At 37.3% G+C, this 19,437-nt stretch overlaps 1 protein-coding gene and 1 long non-coding RNA gene across 2 annotated transcripts in view; both read left to right on the top strand.

Moving 5' to 3' along the window:
* LOC145271433 (uncharacterized) overlaps nucleotides 1-4,734 on the top strand; it is a 42,492-nt gene extending 37,758 nt beyond the window's left edge. The window contains exon 2 of the long non-coding RNA XR_013865871.1: nucleotides 72-4,734. This is a non-coding gene — a long non-coding RNA (uncharacterized LOC145271433). The remainder of the gene's footprint in view (nucleotides 1-71) is intronic.
* Nucleotides 4,735-10,353: 5,619 nt separating this feature from the next.
* LOC145270214 (uncharacterized) lies at nucleotides 10,354-11,106 on the top strand. The gene has a single exon (XM_080125846.1). The coding sequence runs from the start codon at nucleotides 10,354-10,356 to the stop codon at nucleotides 11,104-11,106; it is 753 nt and encodes a 250-aa protein (XP_079981972.1).
* The last annotated feature ends 8,331 nt before the right edge of the window (nucleotides 11,107-19,437 follow it).

Raw genomic sequence — 19,437 nt, 5'->3', positions numbered from 1 at the left:
AATATCATCCCAAAATTAGATCAAAATTTTTGTTTCATGTTAATAATAAAATATCTTTTTTACATTCACAGGTCATAGCAGCAATAGAGGAATGTGAAACTATTCTGCGAAGAAAAAAAAAATAATGAATTCTATTAAAAAATCTAAAGATGAAAATAAGCACAGTGGCGGGAGACGCCATTCTTGTGAAGTGTGTGGCTCTTTGTTTACGACAAAGTCTGATGTAAGAAGACACATGCGGACACACACCGGAGAGAAACCATACTCTTGTCGAGTTTGTGGCTCAGCATTTTCAGGGAAGTCTCAGCTCACAATACACCTGCGTGTACACAGTGGAGAGAAACCATATTCTTGCGAAGCATGCGGCTCTTCTTTTGTAACCAAATCACACCTAAAGAGGCACGAACTTATACACACAGGAGAGAAACCCTATTCTTGTGAAGTATGTGGCTCTTCGTTCACAACAAAATTCGACCTAAAAACTCACACGCGTCGGCACAATGGCGATAAACCCCATTCCTGTCAAGTCTGTGGCTTGTCGTTCATAACCACATCGCATTTAAAGAGACACATTCGCATACACACAGGCGAAAAACCGTATTCTTGTCAAATGTGTGGGTCCTCGTTTGCAACAAAATTTGATTTGAAGACGCACACACGCAGGCATACTGGCGAAAAGCCAGATATTTGTCAGGTGTGTGGCTCTTCCTTTACAACTAAGTCGCAGTTGAAAATACATATCCGTGTACACACTGGAGAGAAACCATATTCTTGTGAAGTTTGTGGCTCATCTTTTTCCTCAAATTTTTTGTTAAAAACTCACATTGCTACACACACAACTTGAATGTCTACTTAGAATAGAATTTAATAAGAATAAATGTTTAATTTCAACTGTATCTCGTGGTTGGCAGTAGCCGAATGGTTCGGTCCTTGCTAATGAAGCCAGACATGACTTCTGTTGCCGGGGTTCAAATCTCTCGACTGGCATTAATCATGAAACCCTGCACTGATGATTCCCAAAAGGATGAAACACTAGTGTCAGTTGTAAGAAAGTCTGTCAACTTAGCTCTTATGATTAGATCACCCTGACTGACATTAAACGCATTTAATAAGAATAAATATTTAATTTCAACTGTATCCCTCGCGGTTGACGGTAGCTGAATAGTTCGGGTACTTGCTTATGAAGCCAGACATGACTTCTGTTGCCGGTGTTCGAATCTTTGACTGGCATTAATCGTGACACCCACCCTACACTGATGATTTCCAAAAGGATGAAACACTAGTGTATGTAGGTATTTAATAATTATCATAGTAAATAACATATATATATATGTATATATATATATATATATATATATATGTATATATATATATATATATATGAGATAGAAATAAAACTGAACAAACGAAGTTATGTATTCATCAATGTTTCATCCTTATTTCGAGACTTCCTCTGGATGAATGAGATTAAGAAAGCAAAAAGCACCAGTACAAATATTTTAAAATGTTTCATGTGCAAAGTGTGACGCTGTTCTATTTCAGAAACGGAAAAAGAGTAATAGTTTGCTCATATATATTATTATATATATATATATATATTTATCCGAATGGATATGGCCCTTGCTAATAAAACCAGAGATGATTTCTGTCGCTGGGTTCAAATCTATGGCTTGTGTTAATCGTCACTGATGATTCCCGAAAGGATGAAACACTAGTGTCTGCAGTAAATAATAATGTCAGCCCCTTCCAGAAACTTGAATTAAAAGTCTGTCAACTTAGCTTCTACGTGCAGATTGTCGTACATCAAATCTGTTGCCGTACATCCAATCTGTTGCCAAGGCCGCTGGAAAAATGGTTGGATCCTTCTATCGATCCAGTAGATATCTCACTGCTGATGCAATTCTCTATCTATATAAGAGCCAGATACGTCCAAGGATGGAGTACTGTTGCCACATATGGGCAGGAGCTGCTACAAAAGACTTGTCCTGCCTTGATAGAGTTCAAAATAGACTTCGTAGCCTCGTAGGAGATGTCCTTTTCACTATCTCACAGAAGTTGGTAAAATAAATTAACTTTTTACTTGAGATGTTTCCAATACATCGGTAAACACTGTATGTTTTTCGAGCTGAATAAACATGTCACATTAAATAAAAACACTAAAAAATATCCAGTAAGGTAGAAAAAGTAACTTATCTTGCCTTTGATAGCATTTATTTGTTATATATTTGTTTTTTGACAATTTTTTCGAATCTATGTGTACAGTAATACAAACCCGAATGGCTTTCTAAATAATGTCATTATTGCAGCAGTGCACAACACGGTACCTTCTCTGGATATGTACCGTCTTTTGTTTATTAAATTGTTAGATGAAAGTACAGAATAGCTAACAAAACACCCTTCCCTCCCCATGTTAAGAATGACTTTCTAAATAATGACGTTATTCTTTCAGCACGGTCCATATTCTGCATAAATACCATATTTTATTTATTAAATTGTTAGGTGAAAGTACACAATAGTAAACAAAACACCCTTCCCTCCCCATGTTAAGAATGTCTTTCTAACTGTATAGTAATACAAACCCAATTTTTATTGGGTAGGTTACCATTTCGGCGGGTAACCCTCTTGGGGGAGTCATCGAAATTACTAAGAAGACGGGTATGTTGGAAGGGTCTAGAAACATACCTGGAGATAATAATAACAAAGCGTAGCCGCGTAGGAGATGTCCTTTTCTCTTTCCTGCAACCTCTATCTCACAGAAGAGATGTTGCGAGTTTGTCTCTGCTTTATCATTATTTTCATGGAAAGTGTTCAACTGAGCTTCAATCCATGGTCCCCCCTCGCCAAACTTTCACAAGAAACACTCGACTAGCTGAAAACATTATCAATAATTTTCCCCACTCTTTATCTGTGCCTAAACCTAAACGTAGATTCCATGATCAAAGCTTCTTTTTTAGAACTGCACGCCTGTGGAATTGTCTTCTATTTTCCTGCTTTCCAGCTGTCTATAATATGGTTGTCTTCAAGTCCAACGTGAACAAGTTTCTGATGAGCCGTTCCAGTTAAGTTAAAAAATTTACCAAACTTCCATTACTATCGATTACTATATTGTCCTTTTGACTACTCTACACGCTTTAACCCTTATCCTTGAGTGGCCTATCAGCCTTGATAAGTGGTGACGCCTATGTAAAAAAAAAAGAAAAAGATCACTCTGACTGACGTTAAAAACATTTAATAAGAATCTGGAAGCTGCAGGAATGAGCTGGAGTCGCTGGAATTGAGCCGGAGTTGAATCAAGTTCAGGAACTGGAGTGGCAGGAAAGGGTGTGCATTGCATTCTGGTCCTCACCGTTGAATTTCTTACCGGCGAAAGTATTTATTTCTATCATATTTAGAAGAAAGCTGATAATCGAAAATAGGTGCTTCTACAGTATTTGAACCAGAATGCTATTTTAACCTAAACCTAATTTTAGTCAAGCTGTATTTAGGATAAAAGCGATAATCAACAAGGGTTACTTCTACAGTATATGAACCTGTATGTTATGAAAAGCATAATCAAAAATAGAATCGTCCAATTTCTGTAATGCTTGAACGAACACAAACAAATGAACTTAAAAGAATATTAAAAGACTAACGGGGGTGGAGGCGGTCATAAAATACGCTTAAATCAGGAAATAAATGTTGTACAACAATGTTCTCTTAAATTAAGGAAACAGTGTATACCTATAGGCCAGTCATTAGCATGTCACTGACCGTCGGGTTAATGTCTTGGAAGCAGTCTGCATATGAATTAATATTAATTTCTAATACTCCATACTTTCACCTAACAATTTAATGGAGAAAAGATATTTTCTAACCACTCCATACTTTCACCTAACGATTTAATAATAAGAAAAAGAAAAGACGCTTTTCCAACTGTTACGGACTTTCACCTAACAATTTAATGAAGAAAAGACACTTTTCCAACTGTTACGGACTTTCACCTAACAGTGGATTGAAAAGGATAAGATATCCAAGAATCTGTTAATTTGGAAGCCTGTCCAAAACATAATTATTTTCATGTATTATTTCCTTTTGTTTAATTATGTTTTCTCCTTTTAACTATTTGTTTTGTTTTTGTTTCAGATTTTTTACCTAATTAATAAAACGTTTTCAACGTACCAGTTGTTTTCGTTATGTTGATTTGAGTTTATCTGTCTGATCAACGCACGCTTTCTAAAGTTGACTGCTATACGGTATTGTAGGTACCTGAAAGCAAGATTCTGAGGAATAACTGCCGCGAGTTCCAGAACAGTAAAAATAATAATAAGAAGAAGAATTGACTGCGGACTGGAAGATGCGGGACTTCCGATGGTAAAAGGAAGTTTGGTTTTTGGCGCGTTTTTTTCTGGGGTTTTGAAGAGGAAGAAAAGAAAGGACGGTCGATTTTCCACGCGGCCGGAGGAGCCCCGAAAACGTTATGAAAGTCAAAAACGACGTACTGGCCACACGTTATGGCCCGAACGTCTTGAATGACTAAACACTGCTCTGTTCACGAAAACCAGAAAAGGAAGACACCGAAGTAAATTCAAACCAACTTTGTTCCCACCTAAACTGATAAGTATAACCCAATGAACATTCTTTCTGTTGATTTTCTCACACACATTTCACGAACATTCTCTTCTGTCACAAAACGAACCTTCTCTAGATAGCTCCCAAATAGTAAATAAAGTTGCCTTTTTTTATTCACCCTTAAAATATGTTTTTTTTATTTATTTCTATGGAGTCAGAGAGACACAAACCTGATAAACGTCTATAGCCCCTACGTCTAAGGTGATGAGAAAAAGCATACCTGAGATTTAAATTGGAAACCCTAACCCTAACCCGAAACTGTTTTGAAATGATAAAATCATTTTACTTTTTTGTTGTTGTTGTGAAAGTCCAAATTTTCGCCAGTAACCTGGCTTTATCAAGGAGATGTCAGTCCGATTAAGTTTTTTTTTTTGTTTTCTTCATAATGTTGTTATAAGAGGTCGAAGCCTTTATTTCTATGGAGTCAGAGAGTTAGACACAAACCTGATAAACCTCTATAGCCCATACGTCTAAGGTGATGAGAAAAAGCATACCTGAGATTTAAATTGGAAACCCTAACCCTAACCCCTTTTGAAATGATAAAATCATTTTTATTTACTTTTTTGTTGTTGTGAAAGTCCAAATTTTCGCCAGTAACCTGGCTTGCTCAAGCAGATGTAAGTCCAATTAAGTTTTTTTTTGTTTCTTCATAATGTTGTTATAAGAGGTCGAAGCCTTCCTGAAGAGAAAATATGTCTTGTCTCAGTGCTGTTTAAGATCCGTGTGTGTAGTCGCTTGGTTTAAGCGCAAAATTTAAGAAATGGAAAGTCAGACATTTTAGAAAAACATTTTTGTATGCATTTGAATGAGAAAATTTGAAAGCCTGAAACCGTTTTGAAATGAAAAATCATTTTTGTTTACTTTTTTGTTGTTTTTAAAGTCCGAATTTTCGCTAATCACTGGCTTTATCAAGGAGATGTCAGTCTGATTAAGTTTATTTTTTGTTTTCTTCATAATGTTGTTATAAGAGGTCGAAGCCTTCCTGAAGAGAAAATATGTCTTGTCTCAGTGACGTTTAAGATCCGTGTATGTAGTCGCTTGGTTTAAGTGCGAAATTTAAGCAATGGAAAGTCAGACATTTTAGAAAAACATTTTTGTATGCATTTAAATGAGAAAATTTGAAAGCCTGAAACCGTTTTGAAATGAAAAATCATTTTTGTTTACTTTTTTGTTGTTTTTAAAGTCCGAATTTTTGCTAATCACTGGCTTTATCAAGGAGATGTCAGTCCGATTAATGTTTTTTTCTTCTTCATAATGTTGTTATAAGAGGTGTCGGAATTAGCTTACCAACAAGTAAGGGGCAAAGAAAAAAAGGGAGTGAAATCTGCATTCAAAAAAGCTGCCTCAAGCGCTCATGACTTGGATACGGTACTATTATGCTTGCGTTCGACTCCTTTAGATCTACCCTTCCCTCACCAGGTGAGCTTATATACCAAAGGAAGTTCACAGGGAATATCCCAGCCAAATGCACCAACCAAAATGCTAACAAGGAGAAAATAATGGAACGACTGTATCAGAAGCAAGAAAAACAGAAGATGTACCATGATCAACATACAAAAGAGCTGCCCAGACTGCCCATCGGACAACCTGTACGTGTGTTAAATAAAGAAGCATTTTGATCTGAAATGGAACACGTACATCAAGTCTGTTGCCAAGGTCGTTGGAAAGATGGTGGGATCCTTCTACCGCTCCAGAAGATATCTCACTACTGATGCAATTCTCTATCTATATAAAAGCCAAGTACGTCCAAGGATGGAATACTGTTGCCATATCTGGGCAGGAGCTGCTAAAAACAGCCTATCCTGCCTTGACAGAGTACAAAATAGACTTTGTGGCTTAGTGGGGGATGCCCTATTCTCTACCCTGCAACCTCTCTCCCACAGAAGAGACGTTACGAGCCTATCCTTGTTTTATCGCTATTTCCATGGCAGGTGCTTGTCTGAACTCCAATCTCTGGTCCCCGCTCGCCAATCTTTCACGAAAAACAACCGTCTAGCTGAATCCACTGTGAAAAATTTCCCCCACTCTTTATCTGTGCCTAAATCAAAACGCAGATTCCATGAACAAAGCTTCTTTCTTAGAACTGCACGCCTGTGGAACTCTGTACCATCTGCCTGCTTACCACCTGACTACAACTTGGATGTCTTCAAGTCCAATATTAACAAATTCCTAATGAACCGCCCCCTTAAGTAAACACTTCATCAAATCTCCACACAAACGTAATGTACTTGCAATAACCCTTATCCCTGAGTGGCTTCCGGGCCTTGATAAGTGGTGATCACTGTAAAAAAAAGCAGGTGAGTGGTCTCCTGCAGTTGTCACACAATTGGACCAAGAACCAAGGTCGTACATAGTACAGACCCCCTCCGGAAAAACTCTTCGTCGAAATCGACAGCATCTTAGAGTAATCCCCTCCAGAAGCATAGCACATCCAGACATGCACTCCACTGAAATTCCTCAGGAACCTACCAGGGACGGTTCATCGAGTATAGAGACGGACAGTACGCAATGTCAACAGGCACCTTTCAAACGTACACCCCATGGAGTGCCAGACACGGGCACCTATAGCAACCATACGACAGTTCAAAGCACCAGATCAGAGATGAGACAGTTACTAACTGACTTTTTATTTTCTTTTTTATCTCATCATTGTAAATAAATTCCTTTTTTTTCTCTTTCCATTTCAATTATTGAAAGAAGAGGGATGTGATAGTATGAACCATTACCTCCCCTTAAAGAACTCTTCAGTAAAGAAGTCTCGGAGATACCTTCACTTCCGTTTGACACGGAACTGGAATTCAATAAAAAATGGAGACCGCATTCCACTTCTCATAAATGAATCTCATGTTTTGGTATTCTTTTATATAATGTTTCATGGTGGCAAAGACAAAACGTTTGAAGTCTTCCAATGAAATGTCGACGTTGCTTACAAGCAGTCTTTTCTTGTAAAAGTAACGATAGTCGAAGCGTAGTTTGTCAGAAAGACAACAACAACCATAGAGCAGCCACTCCTTTTATATACCCCAAACTCTCTTCAACAGGCACCCAGATTCTTTGCTTAACGGACCACCAGCCATGTTGGTCATAGCTACTAGCATTTCTTTCTTCCCCACCGACCTACCCTCAGTAAGTCAAACAATTTAAAATTCTCACAGAGGTCGAAGCCTCCTCGAAGAGATAATATTTCTTGTCTTGGTGCTGTTTAAATCTATGTCGCTTGGTTTAAGCACGGAATTTAAGTCAGACATCTTAGAAAAACGTTTTTGTATGAATTTAAATGAGAAATTTTGAAATCTTGTTGTTATGAAAGTCCGAATTTTCGCGAATAACCTGGCTTTATCAAGGCGATGTCAGTCCGATTAAGTTTTATTTTTGTTTTCTTCATAATGATGTCTTGTTCCTTGAGAGAAATTGGTACAAAAACACTAATTCCTTCGCCCCCAACTGCCCGATTTTCTACATGGAGGGGTGTTTTTTTTTTTTTTTTTTGCATCGCTATTTTTTGCAAGTCTATCGGTTTGATTGACTTAATTTCAATGTTGCGAACTTCCGATCGGATGATGGAGCATCGGCAATATGTCAGATTTTCTTAGACTTTCTTTTCTGTTCTTGTTGATCAATGCGGGAGAAACCCATCATATCAGACAATTGCTATTCATTTGGACACTCCTCTCTTTATGGGGGAGCTGGTTTTCCCCAACATCTTGGGGAAACTGGCTTGCAGCCAAAGTTAAGTGCATCATTTCATCCCCCTATGGCATGATGTTTGACCTCATTAAATTCACGCACCTGTCACTAAACTTTTTAATCGTTGAATAAAAACGCTTTTCAGTTCCTGTCCCGTCATGGCCAAACGGTAAGATATCAGGTTTTTTTCACACTTTCTTTTTGACCTCCGCATCAAGGGTTCGGGTTCAAGCCTACCTGCCTGCCAAACCTTTTTTTTTTTTACACAGACAAACACACGGGCAACACCGGGCATCCACACTAGTCCGTATTCTGGTATTATTATACAAACACCGTGACAGCGTTAGGGTTAGGGTTAGGGTTAGGGTTAGGGTTTAGGGTTAGGGTTAGGGTTAATTCGCTGTCACGGTGTTTGTATAAATTTACCCGTATTCTTATGTACAGCCAAAATCAAATCTAAAGGAATAGAGCAACACCCTGAAAAATAAATACGCACCAAAAATAAAAATTTTACAGTGCAAAGTGGGCAGAGTGGAAATAAGAGTGTAAAAATAAATGACTATCATAGTAAGTAGGTGAGAAATATATATATATATATATATATATATATGGTAAATCAGAAGAATAGGCGACTCAAAGTCCGCAGCAAATAACGTCCGCAAAAAAATTAAAAGAAAAAAAATCGCACTTTTTTTTTCTTGCATAAAATCAAATATTGTTTCAGTTTTGAATTTGATTCTTTTTTTAGTATTATAAAATATTACTTTATGAAATATTTGAATTTTTTTTTTTTTTTTTTTTTCATGAAAAGAAAATTTTTTTTATCTGACACCCTTTGCTGTTCACGTCGAGTCGCTTGCTCTTTTGCATCACCAAAATAATATAAGCAATTTTTGTTTTTTCGCTGTTTTGTTTATTTGCGAGATAATATATATGGTAATCATGAAGAAAGAGAGAGCCTGTTTCCTGCGTTTGCCTATAGGTGGCGTTAATGTCTGTCCACTGTGGGAACATGCCAACATGATGCTAACGTCTCCAGCATAAGAGACAAAGTAAAAAAATCTTCGTTTGCACATGGCTCCACGCATCGCTTCCGTTTGGAAAAAGAAAAATAAGAAACCATAAAAAGAATTATGAACCAATGGCAGAGCTCCCCGCCGAAAATAAAGGCCTAAAATATGACAGCCGCTGGGAGCCGGTTTACGACTATAAAAGGAGGGGACCAGAAAGAAGAAGAAAAGAAGGAAAGAGTTTCGCCCAGCTGTGTCAGTGAACGCACGGACATTCTTCCACCGGACCTACAAAAAAAGAAGAAGAAAATACAGGAGAAAAAAACTCCGCGCTGCTAGGGTGATAAATGTAGTCGTCGCTCTCCAGTTAAAAGCCTGATACATATCACCGAAGTACCGCAACTGGCCGCCACTTACCACCCCCCCGTCGTCTGAAAAGATAAGTACGCTTTGTTTAATTATAATACCCTACAAAAGTCACTCCTGATCAATGCATACACAAGCTGAACTACCATTCTCAATTTTCCTACAACATTTGTTTCTCTTCCCACGCGCGAACAAACAATAGTGACCCGAACTTGAGATGAAAACACATTTCCTTTCTTGCAACAACACCAGTCCTGCAACGAACATTGGCCACATACGTGCGGACATATTGTAACTAAAACGTTCATTTCTTTCAATAGCAAATAAACCACGTTTATCTTATCCATTAACTGAGCCTTTGTTTCCTTCAATTCCTCATTCGTTTCATTATTCTCTTGTAACGGGATTGGGCTATTTATATATATCCTAGTCCCCTACAAATATGGTGACCCCTTTATTTAAATGAAATGGATGAGATTGAACGAGGCATCCACACACACCTACAAACATCCTACCAGCTCTAATTAAGACCGTCATTAACCAAATAAACCTCCGGGTTCCCAACTATTAAAAAAAAAAAAAAAAAAAAAAAGTATAACTATATCAACAGGACAAACAGCAATCCGCTAAGAAATTAAACATTTTTTGTCAACCACCAAACGCTTAACCCACAAATTTCGAAATGGAGGATACTGTGTCAGCAGTCTCTGTAAAGATACCGGGATTCATGCATGCCGCTGTGGACGGGTGGTTCGCCATATGCGAAGCCCAATTCGAACTGAGGAACATATCCAACGAGACCACACGATTCTATCATGTCCTCTCAAATCTTCCCCCTGATTTGATTTCAAACCTACCCACCACCATCATTGCTTCTAGAAGTTATACACAACTGAGAGAGGCTGTGATAAATATGCATGAACAATCAAAACCTGAGTTGTTCAACAGACTTATTGGCACCACAGCTATGACAGGAAAGCCGTCCACATATTTACAGCAACTGATGGCGACAGCTAGTAAAGTAGGTGTGGGAGAGGAACTCGTGCGCCACAAATTTATTCAAGCACTTCCCACCGAAATAACCCCGGTTATAGCAGCGGTAAAAAATGCCTCTGTATATGAATTGGGTACATTGGCGGATGAAATAGTTCCTTTTCTGAGACCCAAGTATGTGCACAATGTTACCGCACCACCACCAAGAGCCAACGGAAATTTAGCTTCCACCAACATTGCTACAAGAACACACAGTAATGTACGACCCTTTTATGAGGACCAGAAACCCCAAATCTGTCGTGGGCACTTGTACTTTGCGGAAAAATCGAGGACCTGCAAACCATGGTGCAGATGGCCACAAAAATCGAACTGCAAAATAATACCTACATCAAGACCATCATCACCCGTCAGGCAACCTAACCAAACTTCGGGAAACTTATAATGCGGGTTGGAACAGCAACCGACTACTCGCAACTATTTGAGGTTGCCACCAAAATCGGACAAAATATAGTAAATTTCATTATAGATACAGGTGCCTCTGTTACAATACTACCACACAGTCTGGCACCTGATATAACCATCAATTCCACACCTGTACGTTTGTCATCGGCCAATGGAGATGCCATAAAATGCTTTGGGGAAATACAAGTGGACATTATTATTCCAGGTTTACGCCGTTCATACCCTTGGACAGTTGTGATCGCAGACACTGTCAACCCCCTTTTAGGTGCAGACTTTCTTCGGCACTACGGTCTCATCTTGAATTGCAGCGATGGTAAACTGGTGGATGAGACAACACGCCGATATGTACAAGGTGGACGGGTCACAGCCCAGATACAAAATATAACGGTAAACAACCATGACAGTCTACCAGGAACGATGCAGTCTCTCCTCCAAAAATTCCCCAAGCTTACCACTCCACGCACAGAGCAACGTCCAGCATCTAACACAAGAGTAACCCATGTCATAGACACTGGAGATAGTGCCCCAACTTACGCCAAGGTCCGACAGCTGTCCGAAGAGAAATATGAGGTGGCAAAACAAGAATTCACAGAACTCTTAAAGGCTGGAATAATAAGACCATCAAAATCCCCATGGTCCTCACCGATACACCTAGTTCCGAAATCAACCCCCGGAAAATGGAGAGTGTGTGGTGACTTCAGATACCTGAACCACCTGACAAGACCAGACAGATACCCAATCCCAAACATTAACAGCCTCGGAGCCAAGCTTTTTAAAAAGAGAGTATTCTCAAAGATTGATTTGTTACAAGCATATCATCAAATCCCCATTCAGAAGGCTGATATTGAAAAAACTGCCGTGATAACACCATTTGGCCTTTTTGAATATGTATTTATGCCTTTCGGGTTGCGAAATAGCAGTTCAACCTTCCAAAGATTTATGGACAGCATACTCAGGGAGGTGGGCTGCGTTTTCGTATACATCGATGACATCCTGGTGTTTTCAGAGTCTGAGGAACAACACCACCATGACCTTGGAAAAGTTCTCTTACTTCTTGAAGAGAACAACCTTAAAATCTCTGTTGACAAGTGCCAATTTTTCAGAGATAACATTGAATTTCTGGGCTACAATGTAAGTGCTGAAGGACTTACACCAACGGCACAGAAAGTGGAAGATATAAAAAATTTTCCAGAGCCAACAGACTCTAAATCGCTCCGGCGATTCCTGGGAATGGTCAATTTCTACAGAAGATTAATCCCACAGGCTGCAGATGTGCTACTGCCTTTGACGGAAGCCATTAAACGCAATCCCGCAGCTAAAACACTGGAATTAGGCCCACCCGAAAAAGAAGCATTTGTAAAAATAAAAACCATCCTAGCAGAAATATCCGCATTGACACATCCTGATCCGAAGGCCACACAATATCACTTGGTCACAGACAGTTCCAACTACGCGGTAGGAGCAGCACTGAATCAGATAGTAAATGGGGAGTCGATACCTATTGGATTCTACTCACGAAAGTTATCGGAGAGCCAAAAGAAATACTCCACCTTTAACAGAGAACTATTAGCAGCATACCAAGCGGTATTGCATTTCAAACCTCAAATAGAAGGTAGGAATGTGACCCTCTTCTCCGATCACAAACCACTGTCCCTAGCATTTAAAAAAAAGACACCAATGAAATCTGATGTACAACAACGTTACCTGTCAATCATCACAGAATATGTTGTAGATGTGTTGTATATCAGAGGAGAAGACAACATTGTTGCTGACTGCCTATCTCGACCAACATGCGCAGTGACCATTGATCCTTGCGATTTACCAGCCATCTGCGAAGCACAGAAAACTGACGATGAACTCCGTAAATACGAAAGTCAGTTAAAGCCATACGAACTACAAGGGTCATCCATCTGGTGTGACATATCAACACCCACTCCCAGACCGTACATACCCGAACTGTTACGCAGGAACATTTTTGACACATTTCATACCATCTCGCATCCAGGACCAACACCAACAACCAAGTTGATAAAATCCAGATACTTTTGGCCAGACATGGACAGAAATATACGAAATTGGGCTAAAGGCTGTCTTCAATGCCAGCAACATAAGATCTCCAGACACACTAAAACAGAAACCACACCATTCTCCCTACCATCTGGGAGATTCGAAACAGTACATATCGACATCATTGGACCATTACCACCCGCCACCACATATGATGGTGTATACACATCTCCAGCCAGATATGTATTGACATGCATTGACAGAGCAACAAGATGGGTGGAGGCCACACCTCTGCAGAACACATCTGCCTCTACCATCGCAATAGCATTCTTAACCATATGGATCTCCCGTTTTGGAGTTCCATTACATGTGGTTACAGACCGAGGAAGCCAGTTTGAGAGTGAGCTGTTCAAAGATTTATCCACGATAATCGGATTCCACAGACTCCGCACGACGGCGTATCATCCTAAAACCAATGGAATGATCGAAAGGCTACACCGGACCCTAAAGACTGCAATCATGACACGACAGCAGAGCTGGCTTGATGCACTACCAATCGTACTGCTCGGCATTAGAAACGTGCCTAACGATCAAGGATTTTCCCCTGCTGCCGCAGTTACAGGGACTCAACTACTACTGCCAAAACTAATAATGAGCCAAGAAAATCCAGATCTACATGGAGAAGACATAAGAAAAATGGCCAAAGAGATGCAAAAGTTGGATATGGCTCTCCTCTCAGAAGGACAGCTACATACAACACAAAAGGCATTCATACCAGAAGAGCTAAAATCGGCAACCCATGTGTGGCTTCGAAGGGATAGGATTCGAAAACCACTGGAAGCTCCATACTCTGGACCACATAGGGTCATCCAAAGGCAAAACAAGCACTTTCAAATTGAACTGCCATCGGGAGATATACAAACAGTCTCAGTAGAAAGACTAAAACCAGTCAAGTTCAGTAATTCTAATAACAACAGAAACACAAACAATGCACACACCGAACTGATGACAACAGATGACATTACACCAGGAGACATGTCCGCCCCAACACAGGACATAGAAGACTCACCAAATGAACCTACGGTAACACGTTCAGGTAGACGCGTTCGCTTTGCGAGACACAAGGACCACGTCTACTATATATAAAGGGGGTAGGAACAAAAACCTGTCCTTTTCCAAAATGTTCGCTCCCCCACTCCACACCGCAAAAAGGATGGACTACTCCATCCACCAAACTCCTCACGGACACTCTCGAGATAGCTCCGCTATTTCGGGTGGCGATGTGTGTGGGAACATGCCAACCGGATGCTAACGTCTCCAGCATAAGAGACAAAGTAAAAAAATCTTCGTTTGCACATGGCTCCACGCATCGCTTCCGTTTGGAAAAAGAAAAATAAGAAACCATAAAAAGAATTATGAACCAATGGCAGAGCTCCCCGCCGAAAATAAAGGCCTAAAATATGACAGCCGCTGGGAGCCGGTTTACGACTATAAAAGGAGGGGACCAGAAAGAAGAAGAAAAGAAGGAAAGAGTTTCGCCCAGCTGTGTCAGTGAACGCACGGACATTCTTCCACCGGACCTACAAAAAAAGAAGAAGAAAATACAGGAGAAAAAAACTCCGCGCTGCTAGGGTGATAAATGTAGTCGTCGCTCTCCAGTTAAAAGCCTGATACATATCACCGAAGTACCGCAACTGGCCGCCACTTACCACCCCCCCGTCGTCTGAAAAGATAAGTACGCTTTGTTTAATTATAATACCCTACAAAAGTCACTCCTGATCAATGCATACACAAGCTGAACTACCATTCTCAATTTTCCTACAACATTTGTTTCTCTTCCCACGCGCGAACAAACAATAGTGACCCGAACTTGAGATGAAAACACATTTCCTTTCTTGCAACAACACCAGTCCTGCAACGAACATTGGCCACATACGTGCGGACATATTGTAACTAAAACGTTCATTTCTTTCAATAGCAAATAAACCACGTTTATCTTATCCATTAACTGAGCCTTTGTTTCCTTCAATTCCTCATTCGTTTCATTATTCTCTTGTAACGGGATTGGGCTATTTATATATATCCTAGTCCCCTACACCACCCAGTTACGGAAGCACAAAATGTATATAATGGCACCGACCGTTGAAATAAAAATAAATGTTTTTATTATATTTTAATTTTAAACATGTTTTTTTTTTTTTTTTTTTTTTTTGCAAACATATTTAAGTTTTATTTTGTTTTGTTTTCGCAAACATATTTAAGTTTTATTTTTCCAAACATTTACGTTTTGTTGCTGGTTTATTTTCAAACATTTACGTTATTTTTGTTTTAATTTAAATTTTTTTTTTTTTTTTTGCAAGCATAAATTAAATGTTTTTGCTATATTTTTCTTTTAAACATATTTATGGGTACAACCGTTTTTCCGCGAGTATTTTTTACGTTCTTATAATAAAAAAAGTCAACGTTTTTTCTTTTATCTTTTTTTTTTATGGACCCCCCCTCTTTTTTCTTAATTTTTCTGGACTTATTTTACTTTTTCCGCGAGTATTTATATATATATTTGAAAAGGGATATTGTAAAACCTGAATATTACTTGAAACTACTATAAAAAAATTTTTAAAAAATAGCGCGGTTCAATAAGTGCATAAGCAAACTTTTCTAAAAGAAAAATATTTCAAAAATATTTAGTTTATGCCTGCAATAAACGACAAAAAAAAACTAAAAACAAAAAAAACGTAAATGTTTGAAAATAAACTAGCAACAAAACGTAAATGTTTGGAAAAATAAAACTTAAATATGTGTGCAAAAAACAAACAAACAAAAAAAACATGTTTAAAATTAAACATTTATTTTTATTTCAACGGTGCCATTATATACATTTTGTGCTTCCGTAACTGGGTGGACAGACATTAACGCCACCTATAGTCAAACGGAAGAAACAGGCTCTCTCTTTCTTCACGATTACCATATATATATATATATATATATATATATATATATATATATATATATATATATATATATATATAAAGCAAAATGTGTGTGTGTGTGTGTGTGTGTGTGTGTGTGTGTGTGTGTGTGTGTGTGTGTGTGTGTGTGTGTGTGTTGCAAAAACTTTTGACAACAGCGATGGTATCATTTTAAGCCTCGACCTTTCGGACAACAAACATAAAAAAAATTGGCCCAAAACACTGATCCCTTCACCCTCAACTGGCCATTCTTCTCGGGTAATGGTACACCACATCACAATGTTTCGGCTCATATAACTTCCAACCTTCTTCCCGTGTACCTTGTAAAACACTGGGAATCTACAAAATTTTGAACTTAAAAATGAATTTGACTTTGTATTCAATCCATGTGTTTTCTATGACATTCGGGAAAATACGGCTTGCTATAGAATTGTCATTGCCAAAAAATAAAGTCAACAAATAATGCATAGTAATATAATATGGAATATCTATATATAAAAGTGAAATTGTCTGTCTGCATGTGTGTACATTACTTTCCAAACAATGCTCACTTCAGAATAGTTTCAAAACACTCTCTCCTCTCCATGTTAAGAATGGCTTTCTAAATAGTATTATTATTTCAGCACGGTACCTCCTCTCCATAAAGTACCATGTTTTATTTATTAAATTGTTCGGTGAACATACAGAATAGTTAAAAAAAAAAAAAAGAAGCACAATTCCCTTCCCATGTAAAGAATGGCTTTTATTTTTATTTTTTTTTAACTTTTTAAATCATTACTATATATTCAGTTAGGGTGTACCTTGTAAAACTCTGCGAATGTACAAAATTTTGAACTTAAAAATGAATTTTACTTTGTATTTTATCAATATTTTTTTCTATGACATGGGGTGAGTACATTACTTTCCAAACAATGCCCACTTCAGAATAGTTTCAAAACACTCTCTCCTCTCCATGTTAAGAATGGCTTTCTAAATAGTATTATTATTTCAGCACGGTACCTCCTCTCCATAAAGTACCATGTTTTATTTATTAAATTGTTCGGTGAACATACAGAATAGTTAAAAAAAAAAAAAGAAGCACAATTCCCTTCCCATGTAAAGAATGGCTTTTATTTTTATTTTTTTTTAACTTTTTAAATCATTACTATATATTCAGTTAGGGTGTACCTTGTAAAACTCTGCGAATGTACAAAATTTTGAACTTAAAAATGAATTTTACTTTGTATTTTATCAATATTTTTTTCTATGACATGGGGTGAGTACATTACTTTCCAAACAATGCCCACTTCAGAATAGTTTCAAAACACTCTCTCCTCTCCATGTTAAGAATGGCTTTCTAAATAGTATTATTATTTCAGCACGGTACCTCCTCTCCATAAAGTACCATGTTTTATTTATTAAATTGTTCGGTGAACATACAGAATAGTTAAAAAAAAAAAAAGAAGCACAATTCCCTTCCCATGTAAAGAATGGCTTTTATTTTTATTTTTTTTAAACTTTTTAAATCATTACTATATATTCAGTTAGGGTGTACCTTGTAAAACTCTGCGAATGTACAAAATTTGAACTTAAAAATGAATTTTACTTTGTATTTTATCAATATTTTTTTCTATGACATGGGGTGAGTACATTACTTTCCAAACAATGCCCACTTCAGAATAGTTTCAAAACACTCTCTCCTCTCCATGTTAAGAATGGCTTTCTAAATAGTATTATTATTTCAGCACGGTACCTCCTCTCCATAAAGTACCATGTTTTCTTTATTAAATTGTTCGGTGAACATACAGAATAGTTTTAAAAGAAGCACAATCCCCTTCCCATGTAAAGAATGGCTTTCATTTTTTTTTTTTTTTAACTTTTTAAATCATTACTATATATTCAGTTAGGGTGTACCTTGTAAAACTCTGCGAATGTACAAAATTTGAACTTAAAAATGAATTTTACTTTGTATTTTATCAATATTTTTTTCTATGACATGGGGTGAGTACATTACTTTCCAAACAATGCCCACTTCAGAATAGTTTCAAAACACTCTCTCCTCTCCATGTTAAGAATGGCTTTCTAAATAGTATTATTATTTCAGCACGGTACCTCCTCTCCATAAAGTACCATGTTTTATTTATTAAATTGTTCGGTGAACATACAGAATAGTTAAAAAAAAAAAAAGAAGCACAATTCCCTTCCCATGTAAAGAATGGCTTTTATTTTTATTTTTTTTAAACTTTTTAAATCATTACTATATATTCAGTTAGGGTGTACCTTGTAAAACTCTGCGAATGTACAAAATTTGAACTTAAAAATGAATTTTACTTTGTATTTTATCAATATTTTTTTCTATGACATGGGGTGAGTACATTACTTTCCAAACAATGCCCACTTCAGAATAGTTTCAAAACACTCTCTCCTCTCCATGTTAAGAATGGCTTTCTAAATAGTATTATTATTTCAGCACGGTACCTCCTCTCCATAAAGTACCATGTTTTCTTTATTAAATTGTTCGGTGAACATACAGAATAGTTTTAAAAGAAGCACAATCCCCTTCCCATGTAAAGAATGGCTTTCATTTTTTTTTTTTTTTAACTTTTTAAATCATTACTATATATTCAGTTAGGGTGTACCTTGTAAAACTCTGCGAATGTACAAAATTTGAACTTAAAAATGAATTTTACTTTGTATTTTATCAATATTTTTTTCTATGACATGGGGTGAGTACATTACTTTCCAAACAATGCCCACTTCAGAATAGTTTCAAAACACTCTCTCCTCTCCATGTTAAGAATGGCTTTCTAAATAGTATTATTATTTCAGCACGGTACCTCCTCTCCATAAAGTACCATGTTTTATTTATTAAATTGTTCGGTGAACATACAGAATAGTTAAAAAAAAAAAAAAAAAAAAAAGCACAATCCCCTTCCCATGTAAAGAATGGCTTTCATTTTTTTTTTTTTTTTTAACTTTTTTAAATCATTACTATATATTCAGTTAGGGTGTACCTTGTAAAACTCTGCGAATGTACAAAATTTTGAACTTAAAAATGAATTTTACTTTGTATTTTATCAATATTTTTTTCTATGACATGGGGGAGAGTACGGCTTGCTATAGAATTACTATATATAAAATTGAAATTGTCTGTCTGTGTGTGTGTGTACATTACTTTCCAAACCATGCCCACTTCAGAATAGTTTCAAAACACTCTCTCCTCTCCATGTTAAGAATGGCTTTCTAAATAGTATTATTATTTCAGCACGGTACCTCCTCTCCATAAAGTACCATGTTTTCTTTATTAAATTGTTAGGTGAACATACAGAATAGTTAAAAAAAAAAAAAAAAAAAAA

The sequence above is a fragment of the Euprymna scolopes genome, chromosome 46, assembly GCF_053919585.1.
Source record: "Euprymna scolopes isolate OS-2025 chromosome 46, ASM5391958v1, whole genome shotgun sequence".
Taxonomy (NCBI): domain Eukaryota; kingdom Metazoa; phylum Mollusca; class Cephalopoda; order Sepiida; family Sepiolidae; genus Euprymna; species Euprymna scolopes.
The sequence above is the reverse complement of the archived record's forward strand: the minus strand, read 5'-3'. Positions and strand labels throughout refer to the sequence as shown.

Coding starts and splice junctions, on each gene's coding strand:
- LOC145270214 (XM_080125846.1), top strand. CDS start 10,354: ATGGAGGATACTGTGTCAGCAGTCTCTGTAAAGATACCGGGATTCATG.